The 25,590-nt window shown below is 38.1% G+C and overlaps 1 protein-coding gene and 1 pseudogene across 1 annotated transcript; both read left to right on the top strand.

Moving 5' to 3' along the window:
- Positions 1 to 3,448: 3,448 nt before the first annotated feature.
- Positions 3,449 to 4,970, top strand: RTL3 (retrotransposon Gag like 3). The gene is given in 2 exon segments (XM_065916784.1): positions 3,449 to 3,737; positions 3,844 to 4,970. Coding segments are annotated over 2 exon segments (1,416 nt in total).
- An 8,627-nt stretch (positions 4,971 to 13,597) lies between these two features.
- LOC136154530 (serine/arginine-rich splicing factor 6 pseudogene) lies at positions 13,598 to 15,001 on the top strand (annotated as a pseudogene).
- Positions 15,002 to 25,590: the final 10,589 nt, after the last annotated feature.

The raw sequence follows: 25,590 nt of genomic DNA, 5'->3' as shown, positions 1-25,590 counted from the left end.
AAATCAGAAGACGATTGCTTCTTGGCAGAAAGGTTATGACATACCTAGACAGTGTGTTGAAAAGCAGAGACATTCCTCTGTCGACAAAGGTCCGTATAGTCACGGCTATGGTCTTCCCAGTGGTCATGAACTGTTGTCAGAGCTGGATCGTAAAGAAGGCAGAGTGCCAAAAATTGATGCCTTCAAACTGTGGTGCTGGAGAAGACTCCTGAGAGTCCCTTGGACAGCTAGATCAAACCAGTCAGTCTTAAGGGAAATCAACCCTGAAGACTCATTGGAATGACTGATGGTGAAGCTAAAGCTCCAGCATTTTGGTCATCCGATTCAAACATCTGACTCATTGGAAAAGTCCCTGATGCCAGGAAAGATTGAGGGCAGAAGGAGAAGAGGCATCAGAGGATGAGATGGCTGGATGTCACAACCGATGCAATGGAATGAACTTGGGCAGTCTTTGGGAGATGGTGAGGGACAGAAAGGCCTAGTGTGCTTTAGTCCATGGGGTCACAAAGAGTCAGACATGACTGGGAGACTGAACAACCAGTATGGACAGGCATTTAGGTAACAGGCAAGAATATTGGAGTGGGTTGCAAAGATTTAATGAAATAATTCATTAATGATAATGAAATATGATTATAAAATATGAAATATGAATATTATTGTGAAATATGAATAGGAAATATGATTAATATTAATCATCATTAATCATAATGAAATAATGAAATAATTCATTTAAAAGACTTAGCACAGTGTCTAGCAGCTAGTAACACCCAATAAAGGTTAACTATAATGATAATGACATTAGGCATTTAGTGACAGTCTGATAGCAAAAGAGTAGAAAAAATACAAACTGAAAAAAATGGCAAGAAATTGGAAAGTATAGCAATTTTGAGATATTTAAGCAATATTTGAGATATTGAAGACTGACAGGTTTATACTTCTCGATAACTTTCAGGAGGCAACATGGTGTTAAACACAGTAAAGGAGCTGGTTCATATAAATATGAGCCCAAACCATTAAAAAATAAATTACACTCAAAATAATCTACTTAAGAATGAAGAAAGAAGCGTAATGCATGCTATAAATATTTCTCAGCTTTTTTAATTAGTAAGGTAAACAGGGCTTCTCAAGTAGCGCTAGTGGTAGAGAAGTGAAGTCGCTCAGTCATGTCCGACTCTTTGCAACCCCATGGGCTGTAGCCTGCCAAGCTCCTCTGTCCACGGGAATTTCCAGGCAAGAGTACTGGAATGGGTTGCCATTTACCCGCCTGCTAATGCAGAAGACATGAAAGACTCGAGTTCAATCCTTGGGTCAGGAAGATCCTCTGGAGTAGGAAATGGCAACCTGCTCAAATATTCTTGCCTGGGAAATCCCGTGGACAGAGGAGCCTGGAGTCCATGGGACCTCAAAGAGTTGGACATGACTGAGCACACACACAAGGTAAGTATCAACTGTGTGTTTTAGATTTTCAAAGCGAAGACCTCAGTTATCTGAAAAATTCATATAACTAGAACACATTATTTCCTGATGATGGTGATATTTTTATGTGTCTTGTTTACGAAGACTAAAACATCAAAAGGAAAGACAATCACTTGATTTGCAAAAAGTTTTACTTTTCTTTTCAAAACCTCTCCATTCCAGTTCAGCTAGTTCAGTCCGTCAATTTGCTATGACTTGGGAATATTCCATCACCAGGGTTTATCCCATTATGTTGATTAATGTAAAACTTACCATTTTTAAAGGAGACTTGGGACAATGTATGTATGATTTGATTTGGCCAAAGACAGTCCCCAAACCCACTCCTTACTAGGACCAAAAATGAGACTTAACTAAAATGGCCACACAGCCCATGCCCAGGGCATGACTATGATTTGTCACAAGAAGAGAAAGTGAGATCTTGAGAAAGGTCATTTCTCAAGAGACCAGCCATTAGTGGGATACCTGGGTGCTTCCTAGAGCACGTGAATGGTTCAGGGAAAGATGAGAACCCTGGGCCAAGGGTTCATTCATTCAGAGCAAGTCAAGGACCTTGCAAGACTGTTACAAGTACCCTTCAACAAAGTTGGCCTCCCCCCAAATCTTACCCTATTATACCTTGTCCAGGTCTGTCCATGGTAAAATTCCCAAGAAAACATTGCAGGGAAGGACCCTAGGAATGGAGTAAGTGGGTGGGGGAGAGGGACTAAGGTGTTGCAGGCTGCTCTCTGAGTAAGAATTCAACAAACAGCCCAGTGTGGATAGAGTGATGGGAGGTTATATGAGACAGACATAAAAAATAAACTCTCAAACCACTGTGGTCATTCAGAAATGTTTGCAACTTTTCACAAGGGCAGTGGCATTACTCCCAATTTCCTGGCCAAATATTTATTAAAGTAACCAAGGACTGAGCACATGAGGCTGCCTCACATCAGTGCAGCATCCTACTTTGCTTGCGGCTCTAAACTGAAAGGTAGTGTCAAAAAAAAAAAAAAAATTCTTCCACACTCAAAATAGCTATGTTACAGAGGAGAGTTGGAATGTGTTCTTGGAGTGGGTGTGTTTGTTTGAGTTCAGTGTATGCAGAAAAGACATGCCTCCACAGCCATTCATTCACATGCTTCCCTTCTCAGCGACAGGTATGCAGACAGTGGAGCTCTTGGACTAAGTCTCTGAATGGTAATGTACATTTATAAAGATTATTTTCCTAACTATTTTGAGGTATTTTATAAATAATGTGCATGTGTCTGCTGAGCATATATAAATTTAGTAAAATTTTGCTTGTTTTCTCCTGAGACTGATCTTGTGTGTTTACTTATGTGGTATGATTTCTGAGGTGTCAGAAAGCTCCCCCCTACCTCTTACCCCAGCCACCCAAAAATATCTCTTGGGTTGGCCCACACAGAACTTAAAATCCCCACATTGTTCAAACATTTGATTTAGTCATTGAAAGCTGCTGTTAAAATCCAAGTGTTACATTGGGATATTAAAGCAGACATTAGAAATTAAAGACTATATAAAACAGGAAAGAATATGGGGAAATTGCCTCTATTATAATGCTCAGTTTCAAAAAAAGAATGCAAAATAAATACACAGTCTTGATCAGATGCTGTCTTAAGATGTTATGAGGTCAGAGCTAGCATATATGACCCAGCTCATGAATATAAGCCTATAGTAAAAGAAATCCAGCACCATCGGGCAACTTTTGTTATTATTTATTTCGAATGAGTGCTTTCCACAGTTTCTGATCCTCAGATCCCACTCTCTTCACAGTGTATCTAATATCTCCCTTTGCTGAGCTCTGGAGGCTCACAATGACCTCTTGTTAACCAATCTTGGTGGGACACAGATACCCATTTTCTGGAAAGCTCACAGAACCTGATATCTGCCTGTGAGGAGCTTTTAGAAAGACCTCACAAGCACTCACCTACCCTCTCAGCAGCAAACTGCCAAACCAACCTCATTTCCTTAAAAGATGATGGAGGACTTAGCAGCCTCCAATATTGCTCTGAAATGAGAGAATGAAATTCTGCAGGCTCAAGTGCAGCAGCTGATGGAGAAAAATGCTGCCTTGCAGTCCCTCATCCCAGAACTCCAGAAGCCCCAAGCAGCCAAGGAGGATGAACCACTCCAGGAGACCCAGAGACCCCCCGCCAGAGCCCCTGGATTTTCTAGCAGTCTTGGAACCCCAAGAGTACCCAGATGTCAAGGAGTCCCAGAAGCCCAGAGAGTCTCAGGACCTCCAAGCCTGGGAGACCTCAGCAGTCCAGGAGCCCCAAAAGTCCTTGGAGCTCCTAGCAGCTTCAGGGTCCCTGGAGCTCCCAACAACCCAAGATCCCCAAGCACCTCCAATAATCTACAAACTTTCAGGAGCCTGCAGATTCCAAAAGCCCTCAGAGGCCAAGGAGCCTCAGAAACTCCCAATGGCCCAGGAGGACCACAAACCCCCAGAATTCAAGGAGGCTCAGAAGTCCTCAGATACCCAGAATGCTCCAGCAAGCCAGGAGCCCCAGAAATTAGAGTCCCAGCACCCCCCAAATGCCCAGGAGCTACAGGAGGCACCAAAATGCCAAGATACCTCTAAATACCTGGAATTCTTTGAGTTCCCTGCTCCCCAGGAGCTCCAGGATCCTGAAGATGCCCAGGAATTCCTAGGACTCTTAACACCCAAGGAGTCTCTGGACAGTCTAACAGCTGCTGAAACAATAGCTTCAGAGTTTCCACAGTCTTCCAATGAGTGAGAGGCTGAAACTTTCCCCCTAGAGTATTCTTTAGCCTTCAGTAGGGATACCCAAAAGATTCCTGAGTTTCTGGTTCAATTGGAGAGTTCCATGAGAGTCATAGGGTGCCTGTATCCCACCAAAGCAGCTCTAGTAAGTTTTGTTGGCAACTACTTCCTAGGTAAAGAAGAAAAGTGGTTCCAGCCATTAGTAGCTATCTAAAGCCCCCTGCTGGAGCAATTTGACAGTTTCATACAAGTGCTTCAGGATACTTTTGACAATCCAGAAAACATGGAAGATGCCAATCACCACATCCATAAGCTCTGCCAATGAGAGGACCATATCCACCAGCATGCAACCCACTTCCACCTCATTATTCAATAACAAAATTTGGGTGCAAGCACTCTCTGCATCCAATTTCAGGAAGGGCTTGCCAGTTCTATCTGAAGTGAACTGTCTCATACAAGCCCAGCTACCAATCTATCTGATCTGATCACCCAATACATCTCCCTAGAAGAGAAGCTAAGTGGTAAACCTGATCCAAGTTCACAAGATGCAAGTCCCTCTGAGGAGAGAGCTGGACTCAAGAATTTACCAGCTGAAAGCCAGCCAGTGCAGGCTTCAAGCTGTCACCAACACCTCAATGAAGCTGAATGAGCCCACCACCATGAAGACCACGTGTGCCTCTACTCTGGACATACCAGTCATTTCACCAGAGATTGCCCTGTCAAGTCTCATCATGCCCAGCAGGTGGGAAACATCGAGGCCTGGTGGTAAGGGGGAACCCAGGTGGGCCAAACTACAAATATGCATCCCCCTCACTTCCAGTATCCATATTTCGTACACTATGGTTTACTGTTGAAATATGACTGGGAAGACGACAGTTCTTTGAGAAAGCTATGGTGGATTCAGGCTCCTACAGGAACAGCATTGACCACTCTGTGGTTCTTCGAGAGAAGCTGCCCATTGGCAGGAACATCTTTCCTCTGATGTTGGAAACTGTAGATGGCCATACATTGATTAATGGACCCATAACCAAGAAAACACCACCTGTTGAAGTTAAAATTGGAAACCATGTTGAAGAGCTCCAGTTTGACATTATTCATGCGCCAAGGTACCCTCTGATTCTTGGAATCCACTGGCTTGAAACACATGATTCTAACATCGAGTAGAGTACCCACACTATATCTTTTCCATCCCGTTATTGTCACTACAATTGCTTTAGGCACAGGTGGAATAGAAGACATCATGATGAAATAATTGCTGGGTAGATTCTTTGTCCTAGTGACTGCTCCAAGAAACCTATCTTCTGTAACCTCAGCTGTCATCAGCATTTGCTGCTCCCAGAATCTTCCACTGAATCTCTGGCAATGAACTAAGGCTACCTGTACAACAACCCTGCCTCTTGGATTGTGAACTGAACCTGATAACTTTGAGTTGCATTTTTTTTCACCAACCCTACATGCCCCCTTCTTTGAACCCTACATTAATGTGGGGCTGTTTTAATTACAATTTATTCTAACTATATTCATGAGAATAGATAATAGAAACTAACATCTAAAAATGTAGTTGTTATATTGACTTGATTTTTTCCTTATCAAGAGTTTCCTTATCACAACAATTGCAGCATCTTTTCAATAAAGAAAATAAATTTGCAAGTGATTTTTTAAAAAACCAATAAACCTGCAAATTCTGCTAGTGTTATAATTATTTCTTGGTTTATCTGAGTGAATGAATAAGACACAAGTAAATTAGGAGGGAGAGAGGGAAGGAGGAAGGGAGGGAGGGAAATGAAAAGTCTCAAAGCTTGAATATTCCAGGAGTAGTGACATGTCAGTGAGTGATGGGGTACAGGAAGATGGAGAGAGCAGGGGACTGGTTGGAGTGGAGATAGACTGGATGAGAAATGGAGGAATTAGAGAGGGGATAGAGGGAAAGTTTAGAAGAGGGTTTGGGGAAAATTAGAAGGAGGTCAAAAAGGACTCAGAGGAGAGTTAGGAGCTGCTGAGAGCAGAGGTGAGAGGAAGGGTAAATTCCTACAAAATTAAGGGCATGCTGACAGAGACATTGAGCAGCTTTGAAAGCACACTTCTTGGACTTCATAAATTAACCAAAGAAAGGCCCTGGAGAAGATAATGAGATCCCTCAGTAACCAAGCTTTCCTGGTAAAGTGACAAGATCTTATTCCCTGCAGCAGGGAAATTTGCCCTAGAGTTTACGCCTATTAATGTGTTTTTGTTGGTGCACAGGAGCAGAGAGGAAGGAATCAGCTTTCAACACTTGCAGATCATTAGTAGCCAACTGTATCTGCTCTGCTAGACAGGCTGCTTGCATGAAACATAGACGGAGTCAAGTCAAGGAAAGGAACTTGTGTTCTTATGGACCTGAGAGGGGCTAATGTCCCAACTTAAATCACACAAACAGATGAACTACAGGGTTGGGAGTGTGGGTAGAAGGAATTGAATCTCCACATCTCCAGGGATTTCCAGAAATATGAAGAGTATGTTTCCTCTGTGTTTCGAACACTCCTTTGTGAGTCTCTTTGAGGCCATTTGAAGATTTTGCCTCTTACTTAGACAAGTAAACAAATATATGATCATAACCCTAGAAGGAGATAGGTGAGGAATGTACCATTCACTGAGCCACTAATATCTTCCAGCTACAATGTCTGGCATGTTATACACATTAATTATTTCCTTATTTCTAGAACAACCCAGTGAAGTAGGTATGTTTGCTCCTGTTTCATCAATGAGCAAACAGTGCTCCAGCAAAGCTAGTTCACTCATTCAAAGTCACAAGCTAATAAGTTGGTAGAGGCTTCTTTGGCTTTTGAAGCCTGTGCCCTTTCCTCTATCGCATGTGAATATCCATAATTCAGTGGTGAGAAACAAACAAGATTGTGGTAGCAGAGACCTAAGTTAAATAATCTTAAAAAGTAGAGGAAAACTCAGAAGAAAAGTTGCAGAGACCATTTCATAGTAGTTCCGTTTCCACAGTTCCCTTGAACTCACCCCAAATGCCTCATCATCACAAACTTCCCTTTTGTATCTCTTGAAGAACTTCCTTTTTTGAACTAGTGGTATTTGTTTTCATGGACATTGGCCCCACATGAACAGTTATTTACCTGTAGGACCTGTGCACTATATAGCGGTGTGTGTACCACCCCTTAGATTGTTTGAATAGCCATTTCCATAACCAATCCAAATCCTCTGAAACCTTAAATTCTACCTCTTCTAGTTCTCACTGGCCTCCACTTCCTTCCCTGAATAGTTTAACACATTTAATCATCATATATCATCTTGAGGTATATGGGGACAATTTTTAGGTATATCTCCTATAACTCCCAACCTACCCCCACAACACACACAGATAGCCTGGGTCACAGAGATGAAATCTTCTACATGCCTACATTTGATAGCATAGCCTAATACTGTGCCCTGTACAAAGAAGTTCTCCAAAGTGACTGATTCAATGACATTGAATTACCACTAACCAGAGAAGGGTGCTCATTTATATATCATGGGTTCTTCTTATTTTTTTTTCTTCACTCAATTGCTTATCTCTACCACCAAAATCAAGCACTATCTATCAATATAGAATTCAAGACAAAAATACTTAAAGCCACTATAAAGGAAAAACGCCATTTGCCAAAATACCTGAGGCTATCAGGACTGAGAGGATACATGGGACACAGGACTTGCCGTGTTAAAACTAGGAACAGTTCCGGGAAAACTGAGATGGTTTGTCAACTGACTTGGGCTCTACATTTTTCTATCTGGCTTTAGAGGCTTATTTGACTACAGTACAATTCTTTGTTTCAGGAAAAAGATCCATTATCTAATCATATAATCACAGAATTTGTGAGTTGTAAAAGACTCAAGAAGTCTATTTCCTAAATTTTACAAATGAAAGCGTTGAGGAGGCTCAGAGAAAGGAAAGATACTTAATCAAGATAACTTACTGCTATCTAGATCTCCTGACTCCATATCCAGTGTCCTTTTCACCAGAAGCTACAGTTCTAACCCAGTAGTTAAAACTCAAATATGTGGCCAGGACTGAGCTAGGTACTGTGGACAGTGTCTATAAAGTATAACATGAGAGGTTTGCAATGTGATGAAGGAGAAAATAATTAGCAAGCATCAGACATGGCTTCCCAGGTGGCTCAGTAAAGGCAGGGTAAAGAACCTGCCTGCAATGTAGGAGATGACGGAGACATGGGTTCGACTACTGAGTTGTAAAGATCCCCTGGAGAAGAGCATGGCAACCAATTCCAGGATTTTTGCCTGGAGAATCCCATGAATAGAGGAGCCTGGCAGGCTACAGTCCATAGGTTGCAGAGAGGCAGACATGACTGAAGCAACTGAGCACACAGCACACAGACAGCTAGCATAAAATCAAATATGTAGTAACAAATACACCAAATACACCAAGCTGATAAAGGTAACAATAATACCTACTATTTAATGAGCACTTGGGTTGTACCAGACTTTGGACCAGGTGATTCAGGTATTTGCAACTGTCTGCAAGGCAGATTTTATTATGCAAATCAAATCAAATATATTACTCCGTTCTTAAAGTACCTGTATATTTCAAAAGCTATGGTTTTAAAAGATTTTTTAAGGATAAGTGATTTTAAACTTTAATAGTACAATATTCAGCATATTACTAGATATCAAATATTAAATTACAAGAGCAACATATGAGTCAGAACACTAGGGGCCAGGAGATTAAAAATAAATTCTTAATATCATCACTTACTAGCTATACAACCCATGTTATTTATGAAATAAGGAATATAATACTTCTTTTACCTACCCAACATAGTTAGAGAAAGCATCAAATGAAATATCTCGTGTTTAAAAAGCATTATGAGATAAACAACAAGGTCTAACTATATATCACAAAGAACTATATTCAGTATTCTATAATGAACCATAATGGAAAAGAATATGAATATATGTATATGAATCACTTTGCTGTAAACCAGACACTAACACAACATTGTAAATCAACTATATTTCAATCAAAACTTTAATTAAAAAATTTAAAAAACATTAGAAAGTTGAAAATGCTGTATAAATAAATGGTATTATAGTAACTTATGTTTGTAATAATGACCCCAAAGACCTTCATTGTATGAAAACACAGGTCTAATTTAATTTCAATTTTGCACACCTCTAGTAAGTATTTTCTACATGCTGGACACTATATTGTCAATCAAAGCAAGACTCAGTTATGCTTAATATAAATATTGCATTAAGTAATTTTTGGTATTATAATTAAAGTATTTGAAATATGAATGATAATTCTTGTCCTATGTACCAGCACTCTATTTACCAGAATATTATGCTATTTAAAATGCCACTTCCTTCCTAGGGCATATCAACTAAATTATAATATAATTGGTCTGAGCTTTTTCTTCATCTACTTATCTCAACCTAGAGAAAACAAGTCAAAACAAGGTTAATATTTATGCACACACCAAAAGAAAATTGAAATTAAAACTCATGTGACTGCTATCACTTACATTTCCAGTTTATATGAATTCTAAGTAAAAAATAATTGAAAATTAAAAGGTCAAACTGTAGCAGCCTCTGAGTAAGTCATGATGTGTGCAGGAAACAATTGCTATCATCATTTAATATGACTAATAAGACTCTCATTTCACTTATTATCTGCCTCACAGTGATTCTAATATGTGAGAAAGTTTGATGAAGTGTTTTTAGTTTGGAGAATGTGGAATGTGTTCTAACTAGGTTAGTCGGAGAGGGGAGAAGTAACACATGCCAATGGTAGTCAAGTACAAAGTGTCTTACTTGGCTCAAATGAGAGGACCATTATATATTCTGATACAGATTAAAATGGGATATGGGACAGAAAAATGGGATATGGGAGAGAAACACAGGATAGTCATATGTGTACAGGATATCTGGTAACATAGAATTCACATGAGAAAAAGAAAGCATGAAATTTTACAACCACACAGAACAGAATGTCTGAAACTCTACAGCTGAGCTCACTGTTTTTCTTAGCCTTTTCAGGTTGCTTTTTTCCTGTCAGTTATACCGCAGATACCACATAATAGACAACAAGTGAACCAGCTGCATTACTAGTGAAACTCTTCTGATTATTGGAAGAAAATAAAGCTCAAAGTCAATATTAAAGGCACTAAAAAGGTGAATGCTGAAGGGAATTTCCATATTTCAACTTCTACTTTTACAACACTGCCTTCCGTTGTAAAATTGAGCATGTATTTGAAGCAATGAGGGAGAGATCAATTAGGGACAAGGCAAAATAAAATGACACTTAAGAATTAACAATATTTAGTGGGAAATGTTACTATACTCCAAAAGTTTTGAAATAATTAAGCTAAAATAAAATGTAGAAAACAAGAAGCCTGACATGGAAAGCACCAGAAATTGGTGGTCCCAGCCACCTTCTATTACTCTCTGTCTTTTCTCCAGGTTTCCTCTCTTTCTGGACTTTTTTCTTTCTGCTAACCTGTTGGAAACCTAAATAACCAAATACTCACACATAATTAATCATTAAGTTTGTAATAATAAGCCTTTTTCCTCACTGCCTTTCCATATGGAGAAGAAAGGCATATCAGAAATATTCTTCACACTAATTTAATAACTTTGTGAAAGCCTTTTTAAAACAATAAACATATTGTTTTATATATGGAGAATGCATAGACAGGCAAGGGCTAAGAAACTTTAATTTGCACATATGATGAAGTTAAGTGAGGAGCAGCGGAGTAGTCAGGATATCTAAATATCAGATTTAATTTATAACTTGCCCTGTGGCACTGGGTAAGTTAATTAGCCTCTCTTTTAACAGCATGTATATTATCTATGGTGAAACAGATCACCAGCCCAGGTGGGATGCATGAGACAAGTGCTCGGGCCTGGTGCACTGGGAGGACCCAGAGGAGTCGGGTGGAGAGGGAGTGGGGAGGGGGGATCGGGATGGGGAATACGTGTAACTCTATGGCTGATTCATGTCAATGTATGACAAAACCCACTGAAAAAAAAATTAGCCTCTCTTTTGAGGTTCAGTTGCTTCATAGAAAAATTGTGATGATGTTATCTTTGCTGCCTTACTTAGTAAAATATTGCAAGAGGAACTTAGTTATTCAATAGCTCTATGATTAAATTCTACTATGTATCAGATACTGAATTAGAATGAAATGAGATAATAAATATCAAGATTGCAAGCCCAGATATAAGTTAGAGTGTTATCATTGCTCTAAAAGCTGCCTAATTCCAAAGGGATATAGTTTTGCACAAAGAATAAATTGAAAATTAAAAGATACATCAGCTTGACACTTTCCTTTGTATTTTGTACTCTAGAAAGTTTCCATTATTACCTCACACTTTCTAACCTATAAAAATTACCAAAATTACATAAGAATTAATATTTTTCCTCTCTATGAGATATGAAAACTCTGATTATCATTTAAAAGAGTACAGACATGCATAGCATCTATCAGTATTATCACTACTATTAATTTTTTTATTACTCATAAAGAAAAGTAAACAAAAATTTAACGAGCAAGCATCTATTGTTCACCACACTCTGTGCTAGCTACTTTACCTATGAAATCTCATTTAAACTTAACAAATACCTAGTAAGGTGTGTATTATTATACCCATTTTATAGGTTCAATAACCAAGTCTTAGAGAGGAAAAAGTCACTTGGAGAAACTGGTGAAGTTCTAAAAGAAACTCAATTCTCAGTCTCAAATCTCATGCTTTTTCATACCCATAGAAAGAATACTAGAGCTGGAATAGTCCATATTTACTGATACAGACACTGCTGTCCAGAGAAATCAGATTCTCCATGTAGGCCATAGAGCAAGTTAGTGACAGAGCCAGATCTAAAATGCGTATCTTCTGTTTTCCACTTTAATGTATTTTTCTTTTAAATTTTACTAATGTATATGGTGTCAATTTAACTATATTCAACAATACGATTAATTAATTGAATAAGAAGTTAAGCAGAATTATTCTTAATGTTTGTAATTTACTAAACACTATTTTTCACAAGAACTAAATTTAAAAAGAAAAAGAATTTTAGTATATGAAAGCAAGTTGGAAATATTTTTTCATTTTCATTTTATATGTTGCTTTGGCTAGTAGTTTCCTGCCTTTTTTAAAGTTTTATTGATTGCTTCCTGTTTATTGGTTTTTCAAGTAAAAGAAAAAACACTGCTAAAAACTGCAACTAAAAAGCATACTACCCAACACTGTAAACCACTAGACATCACAGAGTTCTAGAACACTGATTCTAACCACAGTAGAATATGTTTATTTCAAGTGAACATGGAATATTCTTCAGAATGGGCCATAAAATAGCCATCAACATATTTAAAAGGATTGAAATCTTACAAAGTTTGTTCTCTTAATGGAATAAAATTAGAAATCAATAACAGAAGAATATTAGAGAAATTCCTAAGTATGTGAAAATTAAATGTTTCTAAATAACCAATGGTTAGAAGATGAAATCACAAAGGAAATGAGAAAACCCCTTGAGATGAATGAAAAGGAAAACATAATAAAACTTATGGGATGCAGAAAAACCAGTGCAGTGAAATTTATCATCATGAAGACAGATTTTAATAAAGAATAAAGCTAATATGAACCTATTATATAACACAGGGAACTATATTCAATACCTAGTAATAATCTTTAATGGAAGAAAAAGAAGGAAGACCTTAAATCAGTAACTCAACCTTCTACCTTAAGAAACAAACAAAAAACTCCACAAACTAAACCCAAATAAGGCAAAAGGAAGGAAATAATGACATTTAGAGCAGAAACTAATGAAACAAAGTACAGAAAAATAATAGAAAAAAATCAATGAATTCAAAAGTTGATTTTTTTAAGAAAGATTCTTTAGATATACTGTCTTGTACTCCCTGCTCCCTTACTTCTGCTTCTCATCTCCCTGATAAACTGCCAATGTTCAAGTTCTTATCTTGGATTAAATTTGAAAATTTGAGTATGCTAGCTTTGCCATTTACTTATTGTGTGACTTGTCTATTTCAGTGAGTTTCTTTGCCCTTGACAGTGAAGATCAATACCTCAAAAGAACACTAGGTCTGCAGCCAATATACTTGGGTTTTAATAAACTTCATCTTTGTCTTTTTACAACTGCTAAATCTCAATTTCCTTAATCTCTCCAAATCTATTTCCCCATTTACAAAATGATGATTTAGACCTCCCTCATGGGGCTTATGAGAATACCAAATAAGGCCAAAAAAAGTGAGAATATCTTGGAATCTATAAATTATCATCCAAATATGAGATTATTTTTTGTAATTGGAAGGCAAGGGATAATACATTTCTTAACTGAGAAATGGTAATAAAGAAATTGTTTTTATGCATCTTAACTCAAGTACAATGATGCCAAATTTGAATTGGGTCATTTTATACTTACTGAGAAGTACGTTTCCTCACTTCACCAGGGCTGATATTCTAAGGCTTCAAAAAAAATTACAGGACTCCCGCGACGCCGACGACGCCATTTACGAGCTGAACGGCAAGGAGATGTGCGGCGAGCGCGTGATCGTGGCGCAAGCCCGCGGCCCGCGCCGAGATCGCGACGGCTACAGCTACGGAAGCCGCAGTGATGGAGGTGGATACAGCAGTCGGAGATCCTCTGGGAGAGACAAATATGGACCACCTGTACGCACAGAATTCAGACTTATTGTAGAAGATCTTTCTAGTCGTTGCAGTTGGCAAGATTTAAAGGATTTCATGAGACAAGCAGGTGAAGTAACCTTTGCAGATGCTCAGAAAGAACGCACAAATGAAGGTGTCATTGAGTTTCGCTCCTACTCTGACATGAAGCGTGCTTTGGATAAACTGGATGGTCACGATCTAGAAGACGGTCACGAAGTAGAAGTCGTAGGAGCAGCCGCAGTAGATCTCAAAGTATCTCAAAAAGTCGCTCCCGATCCAGGTCTCAGAGCAAAGGTCGGTCACGGTCTCGTTCCAAAGGCAGGAAATCTAGATCAAAAAGCAAATCTAAACCCAAGTCCGATCGGGGCTCCCGTTCGTGCTCTCGGAGCAGATCGAAGGCTATGAGAAATCTCGAAGTAGGTCTCGTTCTCGATCTCGTTCGTTCCCCCAAAGAAAATGGAAAAGGTGATATAAAGTCCAAATCTAGATCAAGGAGCCAATCCCGTTCCAATTCACCCCTACCTGCTCCACCCTCAAAGGCCCGTTCTGTGTCCCCTGCACCAAAATGAGCTTCAAGATCCCATTCTAGATCTCTTTCAAAGACAAGGTCATGACCCAGATCAAGTTCCAGAGATTAACCCAGAACTCTCCATTCTTTGCACACTATTACAGAACACTTTCCTACTTGCTTAGTCAGTTACTCTTTCATGTTTCTACTTGGCCTCTTCTGCAAGAAGAAACCTCCCAAAACGGGCACACAGAAATTGGATTTGTAGCCAAATTTGATGGAAAAGATGATGTTCTAAAGAAATGGCATGAAGTCAAAGATCCTCTCCCTTCTTTCTAGAATTAAGAAAACTTTGATTTTATAGTTTTTGAGCTAAAATAACTTTTGTAAAGATTAAACTCATTTAGATTTTTTAAAGTATTTCAGCAGGATCTGCTGGAGGGGTTTTGTTATTGTTATATTTGTTTGCTTGATTTTAAATTAACCGTTTCAGGCTTTGAATACTTAAGACTTTAGAGGGAGAACCCAATTTTCAATTATGTTGGCTTTTTATAAAGCTTGAGTTATGTAAGATTTCAATAAAAGTTTGCTACCAAAAAAAAAAAAAATACAAATTTCTGCCTCTTGAAACAGCTAGAAGCACAGAATAGCTCTCATTCTTTCTTGTCATCAGCTGGCCTCATACAATGGCCTCCATTTGACCTGGAGGGCCTACAAGTGCCCAAGACTGGCAGTAACAAGCCCAATACTAGTTGCTCATTATTTTCCCTTAAGAATGAATTGCTAAAGAAACAAATCAAGTAGGGAAATCTCAAATGATGGGACTTACTCTCTAATATACTACAAGCTGCCAACATCTGGGTGAGCCATTTATCAGTGAAATACCAGGCATACCAGGAAGAGATTTGATAAATGAATTAGAGAATGTCTGTTGCTGTTGTTCAGTCACTCAGTTGTGTCTGACTCTTTGCGACCCCATGGACTGCAGCATGCCAGGCATCCCTGTCCACCATCTCCCGAAGCTTTTTCAAACTCATGTCCATTGAGTCGGTGATGCCATCCAACCATCTCATCCTCTGTCACCCCCTTCTCCTCCTGCCTTCAATCTTTCCCAGTATCAGGGTCTTTTCCAATGAGTCGGCTCTTTACATCAGCTAGCCAAAGTACTGGAGTTTCAGTTTCGGCATTAGTCCTTCCAATGAATATTCAGGATTGATTTCCTTTAGGATTGACTGGTTTCATCTCCTTATAGTCGAAGGGACTCTCAAGAGTCTCCTCCAACACCACAGTTGAAAATATCAATTCTTCAGCGCTCAGCCTTCTTTAAGGTCCAACTCTCACATCCATACATGACTATTAGAAAAACCATAGCTTTGACTATATGGACATTTGTTGCCAAAGTAATGTCTCTGCTTTTTAATAAGCTGTCTAGTTTGGTCATAGCTTTTCTTACAAGGAGCAAACATCTTTTAATTTCATGGCTGCAGTCATCATCTGCAGTGATTTTGGAGCCCAAGGAAAGAAAGTCTGTCACTGTTTCCTTTGTTTCCCCATCTATTTGCCATGAAGTGATGGGTCCTGATGCCATGATCTTAGTTTTTTGAATGTTGATGTCTACTCATAATTTAATTATTGGTATCCATCATCTTGCTATTTTATAAGAAGAGTATGTAAGATATTCCTCTAATAGATTTATTGATAATATTTGTTGATACTAGCTTTATTTTTTTCATTAACTCTTAATTATAAAAGTGGATGGTTCATATGAAGTCTTAAATAAAGAAGCAACTCAGATTCAGGGTGCCACTAAGGAGGGAGCTGGGTGGGGGTAAGGAGTCAAGAATGATTCCTCTTAGGTTTGGAATAAATCTTCAATAGGACTATTGCAGTCCTTAAAGCATTCACTTGACAATCCACTCTTTTCATTTCAGTCAAGCAGAGTTTCTTGGTGTTCTTCTTCAAACACCTTTTTATCCCTACTATCATGCCAAAGCAGATACTCTGATTTCCTAGACAACCTTCTCATTTTAGGAACTAGGAAGGCAATGAACATCACAACTGTAACTAGACCAGAGAAACAGATCTTTGATTATCTGCCTTTCCCATTCTTAAACCCACCAACTATAAGCACAGCCTGGCAGTAGCACTAAAAACAGAATCTTTTTTTCTATCAAGTGCTATTGACTTAAAAGGGGGGAAATTCAATCAAGAACAAACACACAAGTCAAAACTACCTTTACAAAACAGAAAAAGAGACACAGAAGTACAGAACAGACTTTTGAACTCTGTGGGAGAAGGTGAGGGTGGGATGTTTCGAAAGAACAGCATGTATATTATCTATGGTGAAACAGATCACCAGCCCAGGTGGGATGGAGGAGACAAGTGCTCGGGCCTAGTGCACTGGGAGGACCCAGAGGAGTCGGATGGAGAGGGAGGTGGGAGGGGGGATCGGGATGGGGAATACGTGTAACTCTATGGCTGATTCATGTCAATGTATGACAAAACCCACTGAAATGTTGTGAAGTAATTAGCCTCCAACTAATAAAATAAAATTTTTTAAAAAACTACCTTTAATAATTCAAGATTTTTGAAGAGTAGTGGACAAAGGTTTAATCAATTCCTCTGTTACTTAAGTTTAAAAAATAAAATGAAGTTTTCTTAAAATAAGTGTGAAAATAATAATACACTTTGCAAATGAAAGAGAGATACTTGATTGTGGAGATGCCAGGACTGGGGAGTGGTAAAACAGTAAAAATTAGAATGATAAAATGAAAGACAGAGACATGCATCCATCTCTCCCACTCTGAAACAGATCTCCAAACCTCTAAATTCTCTGCCTCATCTGGAATTCTCCCTAGTCACTCTCCTATCCCATTCTGGATTCCTGGAAATTCCTACCCCCTCAAACCCTACAAGTTGTGTGCTTCCCTCTTCTCCAAATTAGGACCTTCTTTCTAGTCTTTAAGAGATGTCCTGTCTCCCTGCAATAGCCTCTTTGATTTGACCAGGTACTTATGCTGTGGTTGTTTGCATTTTTCCAAGTTCTTGGTATTTTTGATCTCTAGCCTTATGTATCCTGAGTTTTTAGATAGTTTCCAGGCTTTCTCTGAGTTATTGACTTAAAATTATACCTCCCAGGATTTTTCCTACTCAATGTCCAAATTTTGTCAATGTTCCATTTTCAAAATTAAAGAAAATAACCTAATGGATTTCATTGGTTTTACATCTCCCTAAATGATATTGAATTTACTGGAATTTCAAAGTTCAAAGGAACTATGAAGATCATCAAATTCAATTCCCCCAACCTCTGTACCCTAACTATGGATCCCTTTGACTATTCTTAAATTTTCCTGATATCTTTCTTTCTATAGCTTCCTCCTTGGGACCACACAGAACAAAATTGCTGCCATTGCCCTGTGACAACATTTCATCTATCTTATTAAGCTTACCTTTCCATCATTCCACTGAAATTCAACCCATCTCCAGATTAAAAAAAAAATAAATCCCAGTCCCTTTGACTGTTGCTTGTTATATTTCAAAACCTGGCAATGAACATTCTGGTTGCTTTCCTCAGAATAATTTTACTATTATTAACATTATAAAATTTCTGTCCACAAAGAGAACAGTCTTCTGTCTTTGAGTACCATGTTTACTTTACAGGCAGTGAGAATATCACCACTAATATGCTTAAATTTATACTGACATTTTAGCTTTCAGCGTAAGTTAATTTAACAATGGGATAAAAAGCTAATACGCTCTGCTTAAATGTCAGGAAATCTTTTCCTGATCACCTCCCTCTGCCCAGTAGGTTAAATGACTTTGAATTTTTCACCCTGTAGCAGTTTCATCACTCAACTTAGTTTTGTAATTATTTGTTTAATTTTATCTCTCTCACTAGAGTATAAGCTACAAGAGAAAATAAATAATAATGTTTGTCTGTATGCAGGTTCCTGGCATATATTAGAGTCCTCAAATATATTTATTGATCGAATGCATGATCAAAGAAGTTTGATCAAAGAACTTTGTTATAGTCTTAGAATTGGAAGGGTCCTTAGGGCCTTAATTTTCCATATGGGTTAACTGAGGACTGAGAAGGTCAAGGGATTTATCCAAAATTATACAGCTGTTTTCCGAGAGGTCTATAATTTTAGATTTTGTCATCCCACCCACTCCACTGATATCCTACAATTTTAGTTCATGCTTATTTACTTAATCCAGGAGCTCTAGCTATACTAGTGACAAAACTGGACAAAATATGGCTATAATTTCTATATTTATTGATTCCCTTATATCAGACTAAAACAATCTACATGTTCAACTATACTTTTTTAAAAAAGCATAAAAATTGTTATACTGTACTACTGGTTTGGTTTGAGAATTCACAATGCTCAGATGGACTATGCCATCCTGCTCACTATGGGATCTTAATAAAGATTGAAGAAAGAAAAACAAAATAGATCAACTCAAATTCTGTGGTTAAAATATATTGAACTGCTTCCATCTTGAGATTTCATCATTTTAGACCCACGCTGTCTAATATAGTAGCAACTAGCCACAACTGGCTAGTCTGAATTAATATGTTCTGTGAGTGCAAAATACAAACCAGGTTTCTAAGGTTGAGTACACAAAGGAGGTAAAATATCTCATTAATAATTTTATATTGATTATATACCAAAAATTGATAAGGAAATAGCAACCAACTCCAGTATTCTTGCTTCAGAAATCCCATAGACAGAGGAGCCTGGCAGGCTACAGTTCATGGGGTCACAAAGAGTCAGACATGACTTAGTGACTAAACAACAGCAGGAGTAGCATATACCAAAATAATAATACTTTGGATATACTATATTAAACTTAATACTACTTTAAAAATTTTATGGGGCTTTTAGAAAATTTTACTTCACATATGTGACACTTATTCATGATAAAAAATTTTTGAAAAATTAGGAATAGACAAAAACTTCCTCAACTTAATAAAGAATATCTTGAGCACTTGTCTCATGCATCCAACCTGGGCTGCTCAGGGCTGGTACACTGGGAAGACCCAGAGGGATGGGATGGGGAGGGAGGAGGGAGGGGGGATCGGGATGGGGAATACATGTAAATCCATGGCTGATTCATGTCAATGTATGGCAAAAACCACTACAATATTGTAAAGTAATTAGCTTCCAACTAATAAAAATAAATGAAAAAAAAGGTGTGTTCTTTGAAAAAAAATAAATAAAGAATATCTTTATTCTACTCACCCTACAGAGAAGTAAAAAATAAAAAAGAATCCCTACAGGTGACATAATGTGCTGTAATTGCTTAGTTGCTGAGTCATGTCTAACTCTTTGGGACCACATGGACTGAAGCCAGCTAGGCTTTTCTGTCCATGAAGATTCTCCAGGCAAGAACACCGGAGTGGGTTGCCATGCCCTCCTCCAAAGGATCTTCGCAACCCAGGGATCAACTCAGGTCTCCCGCATTGCAGGTGTATTCTTTACCATCTGAGCCACCAAGGAAGCCCAAGAATACTGGAGTGGGAAGCCTATCCCTTCTCCAGAGAATCTTCCCAACCCTGGAATCAAACCGGGTCTCCTGCATTACAGGTGGATTCCTTACTAGGTGACATCATACTTAATGGTAAAAGGCTGAATGCTTTTCTTCTAAGATCAAGAAAAAGGAGAGAACATCCACTTTCATCACTCTTATTTGACACAATACTGGAAGTTCTACCCACTGCAATAAGGCAAGGGAAATAAATTAAAAGTATACAACTTGGAAGAGAAAAAATAAAACTGTCTCTAGTTGCAGACACGATTGTCTACAAAGAAAGCCCCAGAGAACCTATGGAACATTTCCAGCACTAACAAGTGAGTTCAGCAAGGTCACAAGATATAAGATCAACACACAAAAATTGGTAATATTCTTATATACTTAACAATGACCAGGTAGAAACTGCAATTTAAAACATAATACCATTTAAAATCACTCCAAAGAGCATTGAATATTTAGATATACCCTTAACAAAATCTACACAGGAGACTGTATGCTGAAAAATTACAAAAGGCTGGTTAAATAAATCAAAGAATGTCTAAACAAATAAAGTTATATACCATGTTCATGAATTATAAAACTCAACATAGTAAAGACATCAGTTCTCTCCAAACTGATCTATAGGCTTAACATAATTCTGTAAAAAAAAATCCAGCAAGGATTTTTGGAGGCATAAGAAAGCCTATTCTAAAATTTACATGATTTGAGAGAATAGCATTGAAACATACACATTACCATACATAAAATAGATGACCAGTGCAAGTTCAATGCATGAAGAAGGGCACCCAAAGCCATTGCTCTGGGTCAAGCTAGCGAGATAGGGTGGGGAGGAAGGTTGGAGGGGGATTTAGGATGGGGGTGATACATGTTTATTTATGGCCGATTCATGCTGTTGCATGGCAAAAAACAATCACAATATTGTAAAGTAACTATCCTCCAGTTAAAATAAATAAATAAAATATTTTATATCCCAAAGGTCACAAATTGTATGATATGCAACATTTTTAAAATAACAAAATTATAGAGATAAAGAAATAATTTGTGGTTTCCAAGGGTTGGGGGTGGTGGTTGGGAGGTAAGAAAGTGTGGCTATAATAGGGCAACAGAAGGAACCCTTTCAGAGGTAGAACTGTCCAGTACCTTGATTGTAGTGGTAGATACACAAACCTACACATGTAATAAATTTGTATAGAACTAAATACACTCATACACACACACAAATTAAATCAGAAACTTCTGAAAACTATTGGTGAATTGAATCAATGTCAATATGCTGATCATTGTATTATACTAGTTTTCTAAAAAGTTAGAGGGTAACTAGGCAAATACTACACCACATTTCTATTTGCACTTAAGCTCCATAACTATCTCAGTAAAAATTTCAATTAAAAAGTACTCACATGCTCACATTACATTTCTACTTGTTAGCATTGCTCTAGAATGTTCTTTTTAAATTTTCTAAATAGTTGGTAGCTGCTTAAATGGAAATAAATGCAATCTCAAAACTTTGCTATTAGCTAAAATTCACTGTGATCATGGTACACTTAAAGGTCATTTGCCTTAATGCGTTTCAATTTGAAAATACTCACATGATCTACCTTCCTCATTTACATTATCTGCTTAGCACTTATAGGAAGAACTGACGTTCAAAATATTTTACAATTAATATGCCATAGACACTAACCAATGAGCATGAACAGTTATGTAACATAACTGGTATAATCATATTGGTATAACCAGCTAAACATGAGACCTAGTTAGGGACTTGTGTGCTTTTAAATTTTGCTCAATGCTATACTATTTCCTACATGATTTGCTTTTGGGATACCAGAAAGACCTGCCTAACTCATCCATCAGCCAATTCTAATATGATCAGTAAATGTATATTAAGTACCATTGTAACGGTAGAGGACCTATTGGACTAAAAGTTGGGGATCTGGATGCTTCGTATATGACTTTGGGCAAGACCTATCTTCCCCTTCACTTTCCCGTCATCAGAAGAAACGAATACATGACATGATGTGTATCCTTACTGTGTCAAACGTTTGGTGAACGTCTTTAGTCAGTGATTCCTCCTAATTTTTTTCCAGATGTAAGCAGATATCTATGGCATGGGCTTCCAAGGTGGTGCTAGTGGTAAAGAACCTGTCTTTCAAGGCAGGACACAAAAGAGATAAGAGTTTGATCCCTGGGTCAGGAAGATCCCCTGGAGGAGGGCACAGCAACCCCCTCCAGTTTTCTTGCCTGGAGAATTCCATGGACAGAGGAGCCTGGCAGGCTACAGTCCAAAGTGTCACAAAGAGTCAGACACAACTGAGGCCACTTAGCGAACAGCACACATCTATGTCACATGATAAAAAAAAAAAAAAGCTATTAATGAACCTGGATAGACAGAGCTGAGAGTTGTAATTAAAGAACACTCAGTAGAAAGTCAATCTGATGAATAGGTAATCGTTTCCACACATGCTATTTTGCTGTAAGGCAAGTTATACTTCTTTGATTACTTAGCTGAGGGCTAAAGTAGAAGCAGTGTTTTTGGGTCCAAACTTTCTATGTATTGCTCAGGGAGGCAGAAAACTTGGGACCAGATCCATCTCAATAAGTCACAGCCTAATCCCCAAGAGAATAAAAGTAGAAAGAGATAGAAAAAGGCAGAGAAAATGAATTCTATAGTGACCACTTAAATGAAGGGAGAAGCTGCTCTTGGACCACTTGGATTTGTGACTCAAAGACTTCTAAAGTGGCCAAGCTAGGAAGATGGAGTTTGACAGATTTGGGTTCCAATTCTAGGTCTACCACTTACTAGCTGGGTGAACTTCATAAAGGCAATTTGTCTCAACCTAAAAAAATGAAATAATAATTCCATACCTCATTAGAAGTATTAAATGAGATAATAGATGAAGCACCTAGTGTAGAATTTGGCCAGTAGAAATAGATAATAAATGATAATGCCTGAAATTAGAGTTTTCTTGAAACCCCAGTCTTCACTAACCCACAGGTCAGTTCACTAGTGTTGGCATCTGGACTAAGGCAGACAATGGAATCCAGGAGGTGTTTGGGTGTAAGGTATAATAATATCACCTTTTAAGCAGGCATCTCCCTTGTGTCCCTTGCCCAGAAAATTATGTTCTCTGTTTTAATGTATTCCAACCTCTTCTCTCAGGTTTTGCTTGGTCAGAGCTTTTCCAGAAATAACTAAATTTTTTCCAGGGAATTCTGGGATATCCAAAGGAATGGCCCTAATGATAGAATATAAATCATCTAGCTCTTTCTCTGAAGTGCTGTTTCCAACACTAAAATCAATGCCAATTAACTTGAGTAACTGCTGGCTACATTCTAGGTGGGCTTCAACAACAAACATTTATCAAGCCTTTATCATGTTTCAGACACTTTAGCACATACTGTCTCATGTCTTTCCTGGAAATAGCCAAAGTACATGTTATTAGCCCTATTTTACAAAAGAGAACACTGAAACACAAAGAGGTTAAGTCCTTTCTCAGAAGTACACAGCTAGCAAATGACAGAGTTGACAATTTAAATAAAAACTACTCTACTTCAAGACAAACACACTTTCTACTACATATAGTACATACTTTTTTGACCATTCGGACATCACAATGACTTAAATATCAAATTCAAGTCTCAATTCACTTCCTTGAGAAAGCTAGGTGGATTCACCTCCTCAAAGAGCCCCTGACACACTGCCAGTGGGTTAGGTAATAAAAGGATATCATAATTTTCCAACACTTTTCCCTTTGCCACTAAAAATCTGACCAAGTAAAATTGTTTAAAAGCCACATTATTTCTTCTTTCAAACTCATCACAATGCTTCCCACCATAGTCTGAACTGGCACTCAACCATGATAGGTCTTTACCCAATAAAAATATCATTCCTAGCTTCAGGTGAAGGCCTTCCATGACTGTCTCAGCCTTAAATGTCCTTAACCACACATGGGAGATTAAACTTAGAACAAAGACTCCCCATTCATGGAAAAGAGTAACTTCAATTTAATTAAAGGAAAATGAAAGCTATTAGGGCCTTTCCAAGTGTGGAAGTAAAAATGTGGTAATGGTGTCAACGATGGACCCAGCACTCTCTTTTTATATGCAAATAATTTGAAGTCCAGAGAGGAGAAGGGAATTACTCCAAATCACACAGCAAGAGATGAAACTCGAGTCCAAGTATCTAAGATTCAGTCACATGCAAATATTAGGAGCCCAGAAGTAGTAGCATTAGGGCAGCAATGGCAGAGAGCAGATGAGCCAGGTGGAAGAAGATTGCAGAAGAAAATAAGAGGTAACTTCAGAGTTTAGAGATTATCTTACCTCTATGGTGGAATTAAATGATATAATATACATTGAATATAGTTAGGAGAGAGTTTGGCCACAACAGATTTATAACAAATGATAATCTATAAATAATGAAAATTCTCAAGTTAGGGCATGTATCAGAATCACTGGAAAGGCTTGGTAAAATACAAGTTTTGGGGCCCTAACCTCAGCATTTCTGGTTGAGTATTTGCATTCCTAATAAACTCCTATATAATACTGATACTGATGTTCAGAAACCACACTTTCAGACCCTGCAAGTAAATTAATCCATGAAAACCAGGTGAACCTCCTGTTTAGTTGCTACCCTAAAGCTGGAAAATGCAAGTATGTACCTTCTAAAACATGAAACAAACAAAAATGACTAAACCCATGGTTTTAGGAAACTCCTTTCCATTTCTAAACCTCAATTTTTCTGTATATAAATTAAAGCATTTGGATTAGGTAATCCCTAATGTTCCTTATGACTCCAAAATGTTAAGATCCAAAGAAAACCATTGGCATCATAGGGATTGAAGAGTTTCACAACACAAATCCCAAGCAGCAGGCCCATTCAGACAGTTCCTAGGTCTATATGAAATAGTTTCATCACCCTTGCTCCCCTACAGTCACTGTATAACACAAAATTCCTGCATAAAACTCTGGGCAGGGACCAAACTGACCTTAATGGAAGTTGCTACCTAAAGATTAAGCAGGAATCTCAGCCACTCCTCCTCTGAGAACTGAAAAGGTTGCATTGTAAAACTGTCTAGAGGGGGAAAACAGCTATTCATGGTCTCTGAATACATGCTTATGTTTCAGTTCCAACTGCTTATACATTTGCATCTGATTTCATTCTTGAAAATGTGATTGCATAAATGCTGGAGAGGGTGTGGAGAAAAGGGAACCCTCTTACACTGTTGGTGGGAATGCAAACTAGTACAGCCACTATGGAAAACAGTGTGGAGATTTCTTAAAAAACTGGAAATAGAACTGCCATATGACCCAGCAATACCACTTCTGGGCATACACACTGAGGAATCCAGATCTGAAAGAGACACGTGCACCCCAATGTTCATCGCAGCACTGTTTATAATAGCCAGGACATGGAAGCAACCTAGATGCCCATCAGCAGATGAATGGATAAGGAAGCTGTGGTACATATACACCATGGAATATTACTCAGCCGTTAAAAAGAATTCACTTGAATCAGTTCTAATGAGATGGATGAAACTGGAGCCCATTATACAGAGTGAAGTAAGCCAGAAAGATAAAGAACATTACAGCATACTAACACATATATACGGAATTTAGAAAGATGGTAACAATGGCCCTATATGCAAAACAGAAGAAGAGA

Source organism: Muntiacus reevesi, chromosome X (assembly GCF_963930625.1).
Source record: "Muntiacus reevesi chromosome X, mMunRee1.1, whole genome shotgun sequence".
Lineage (NCBI taxonomy): Eukaryota > Metazoa > Chordata > Mammalia > Artiodactyla > Cervidae > Muntiacus > Muntiacus reevesi.
Note: the sequence above shows the minus strand (reverse complement) of the source record. Positions and strands in the feature narration are given on the sequence as shown.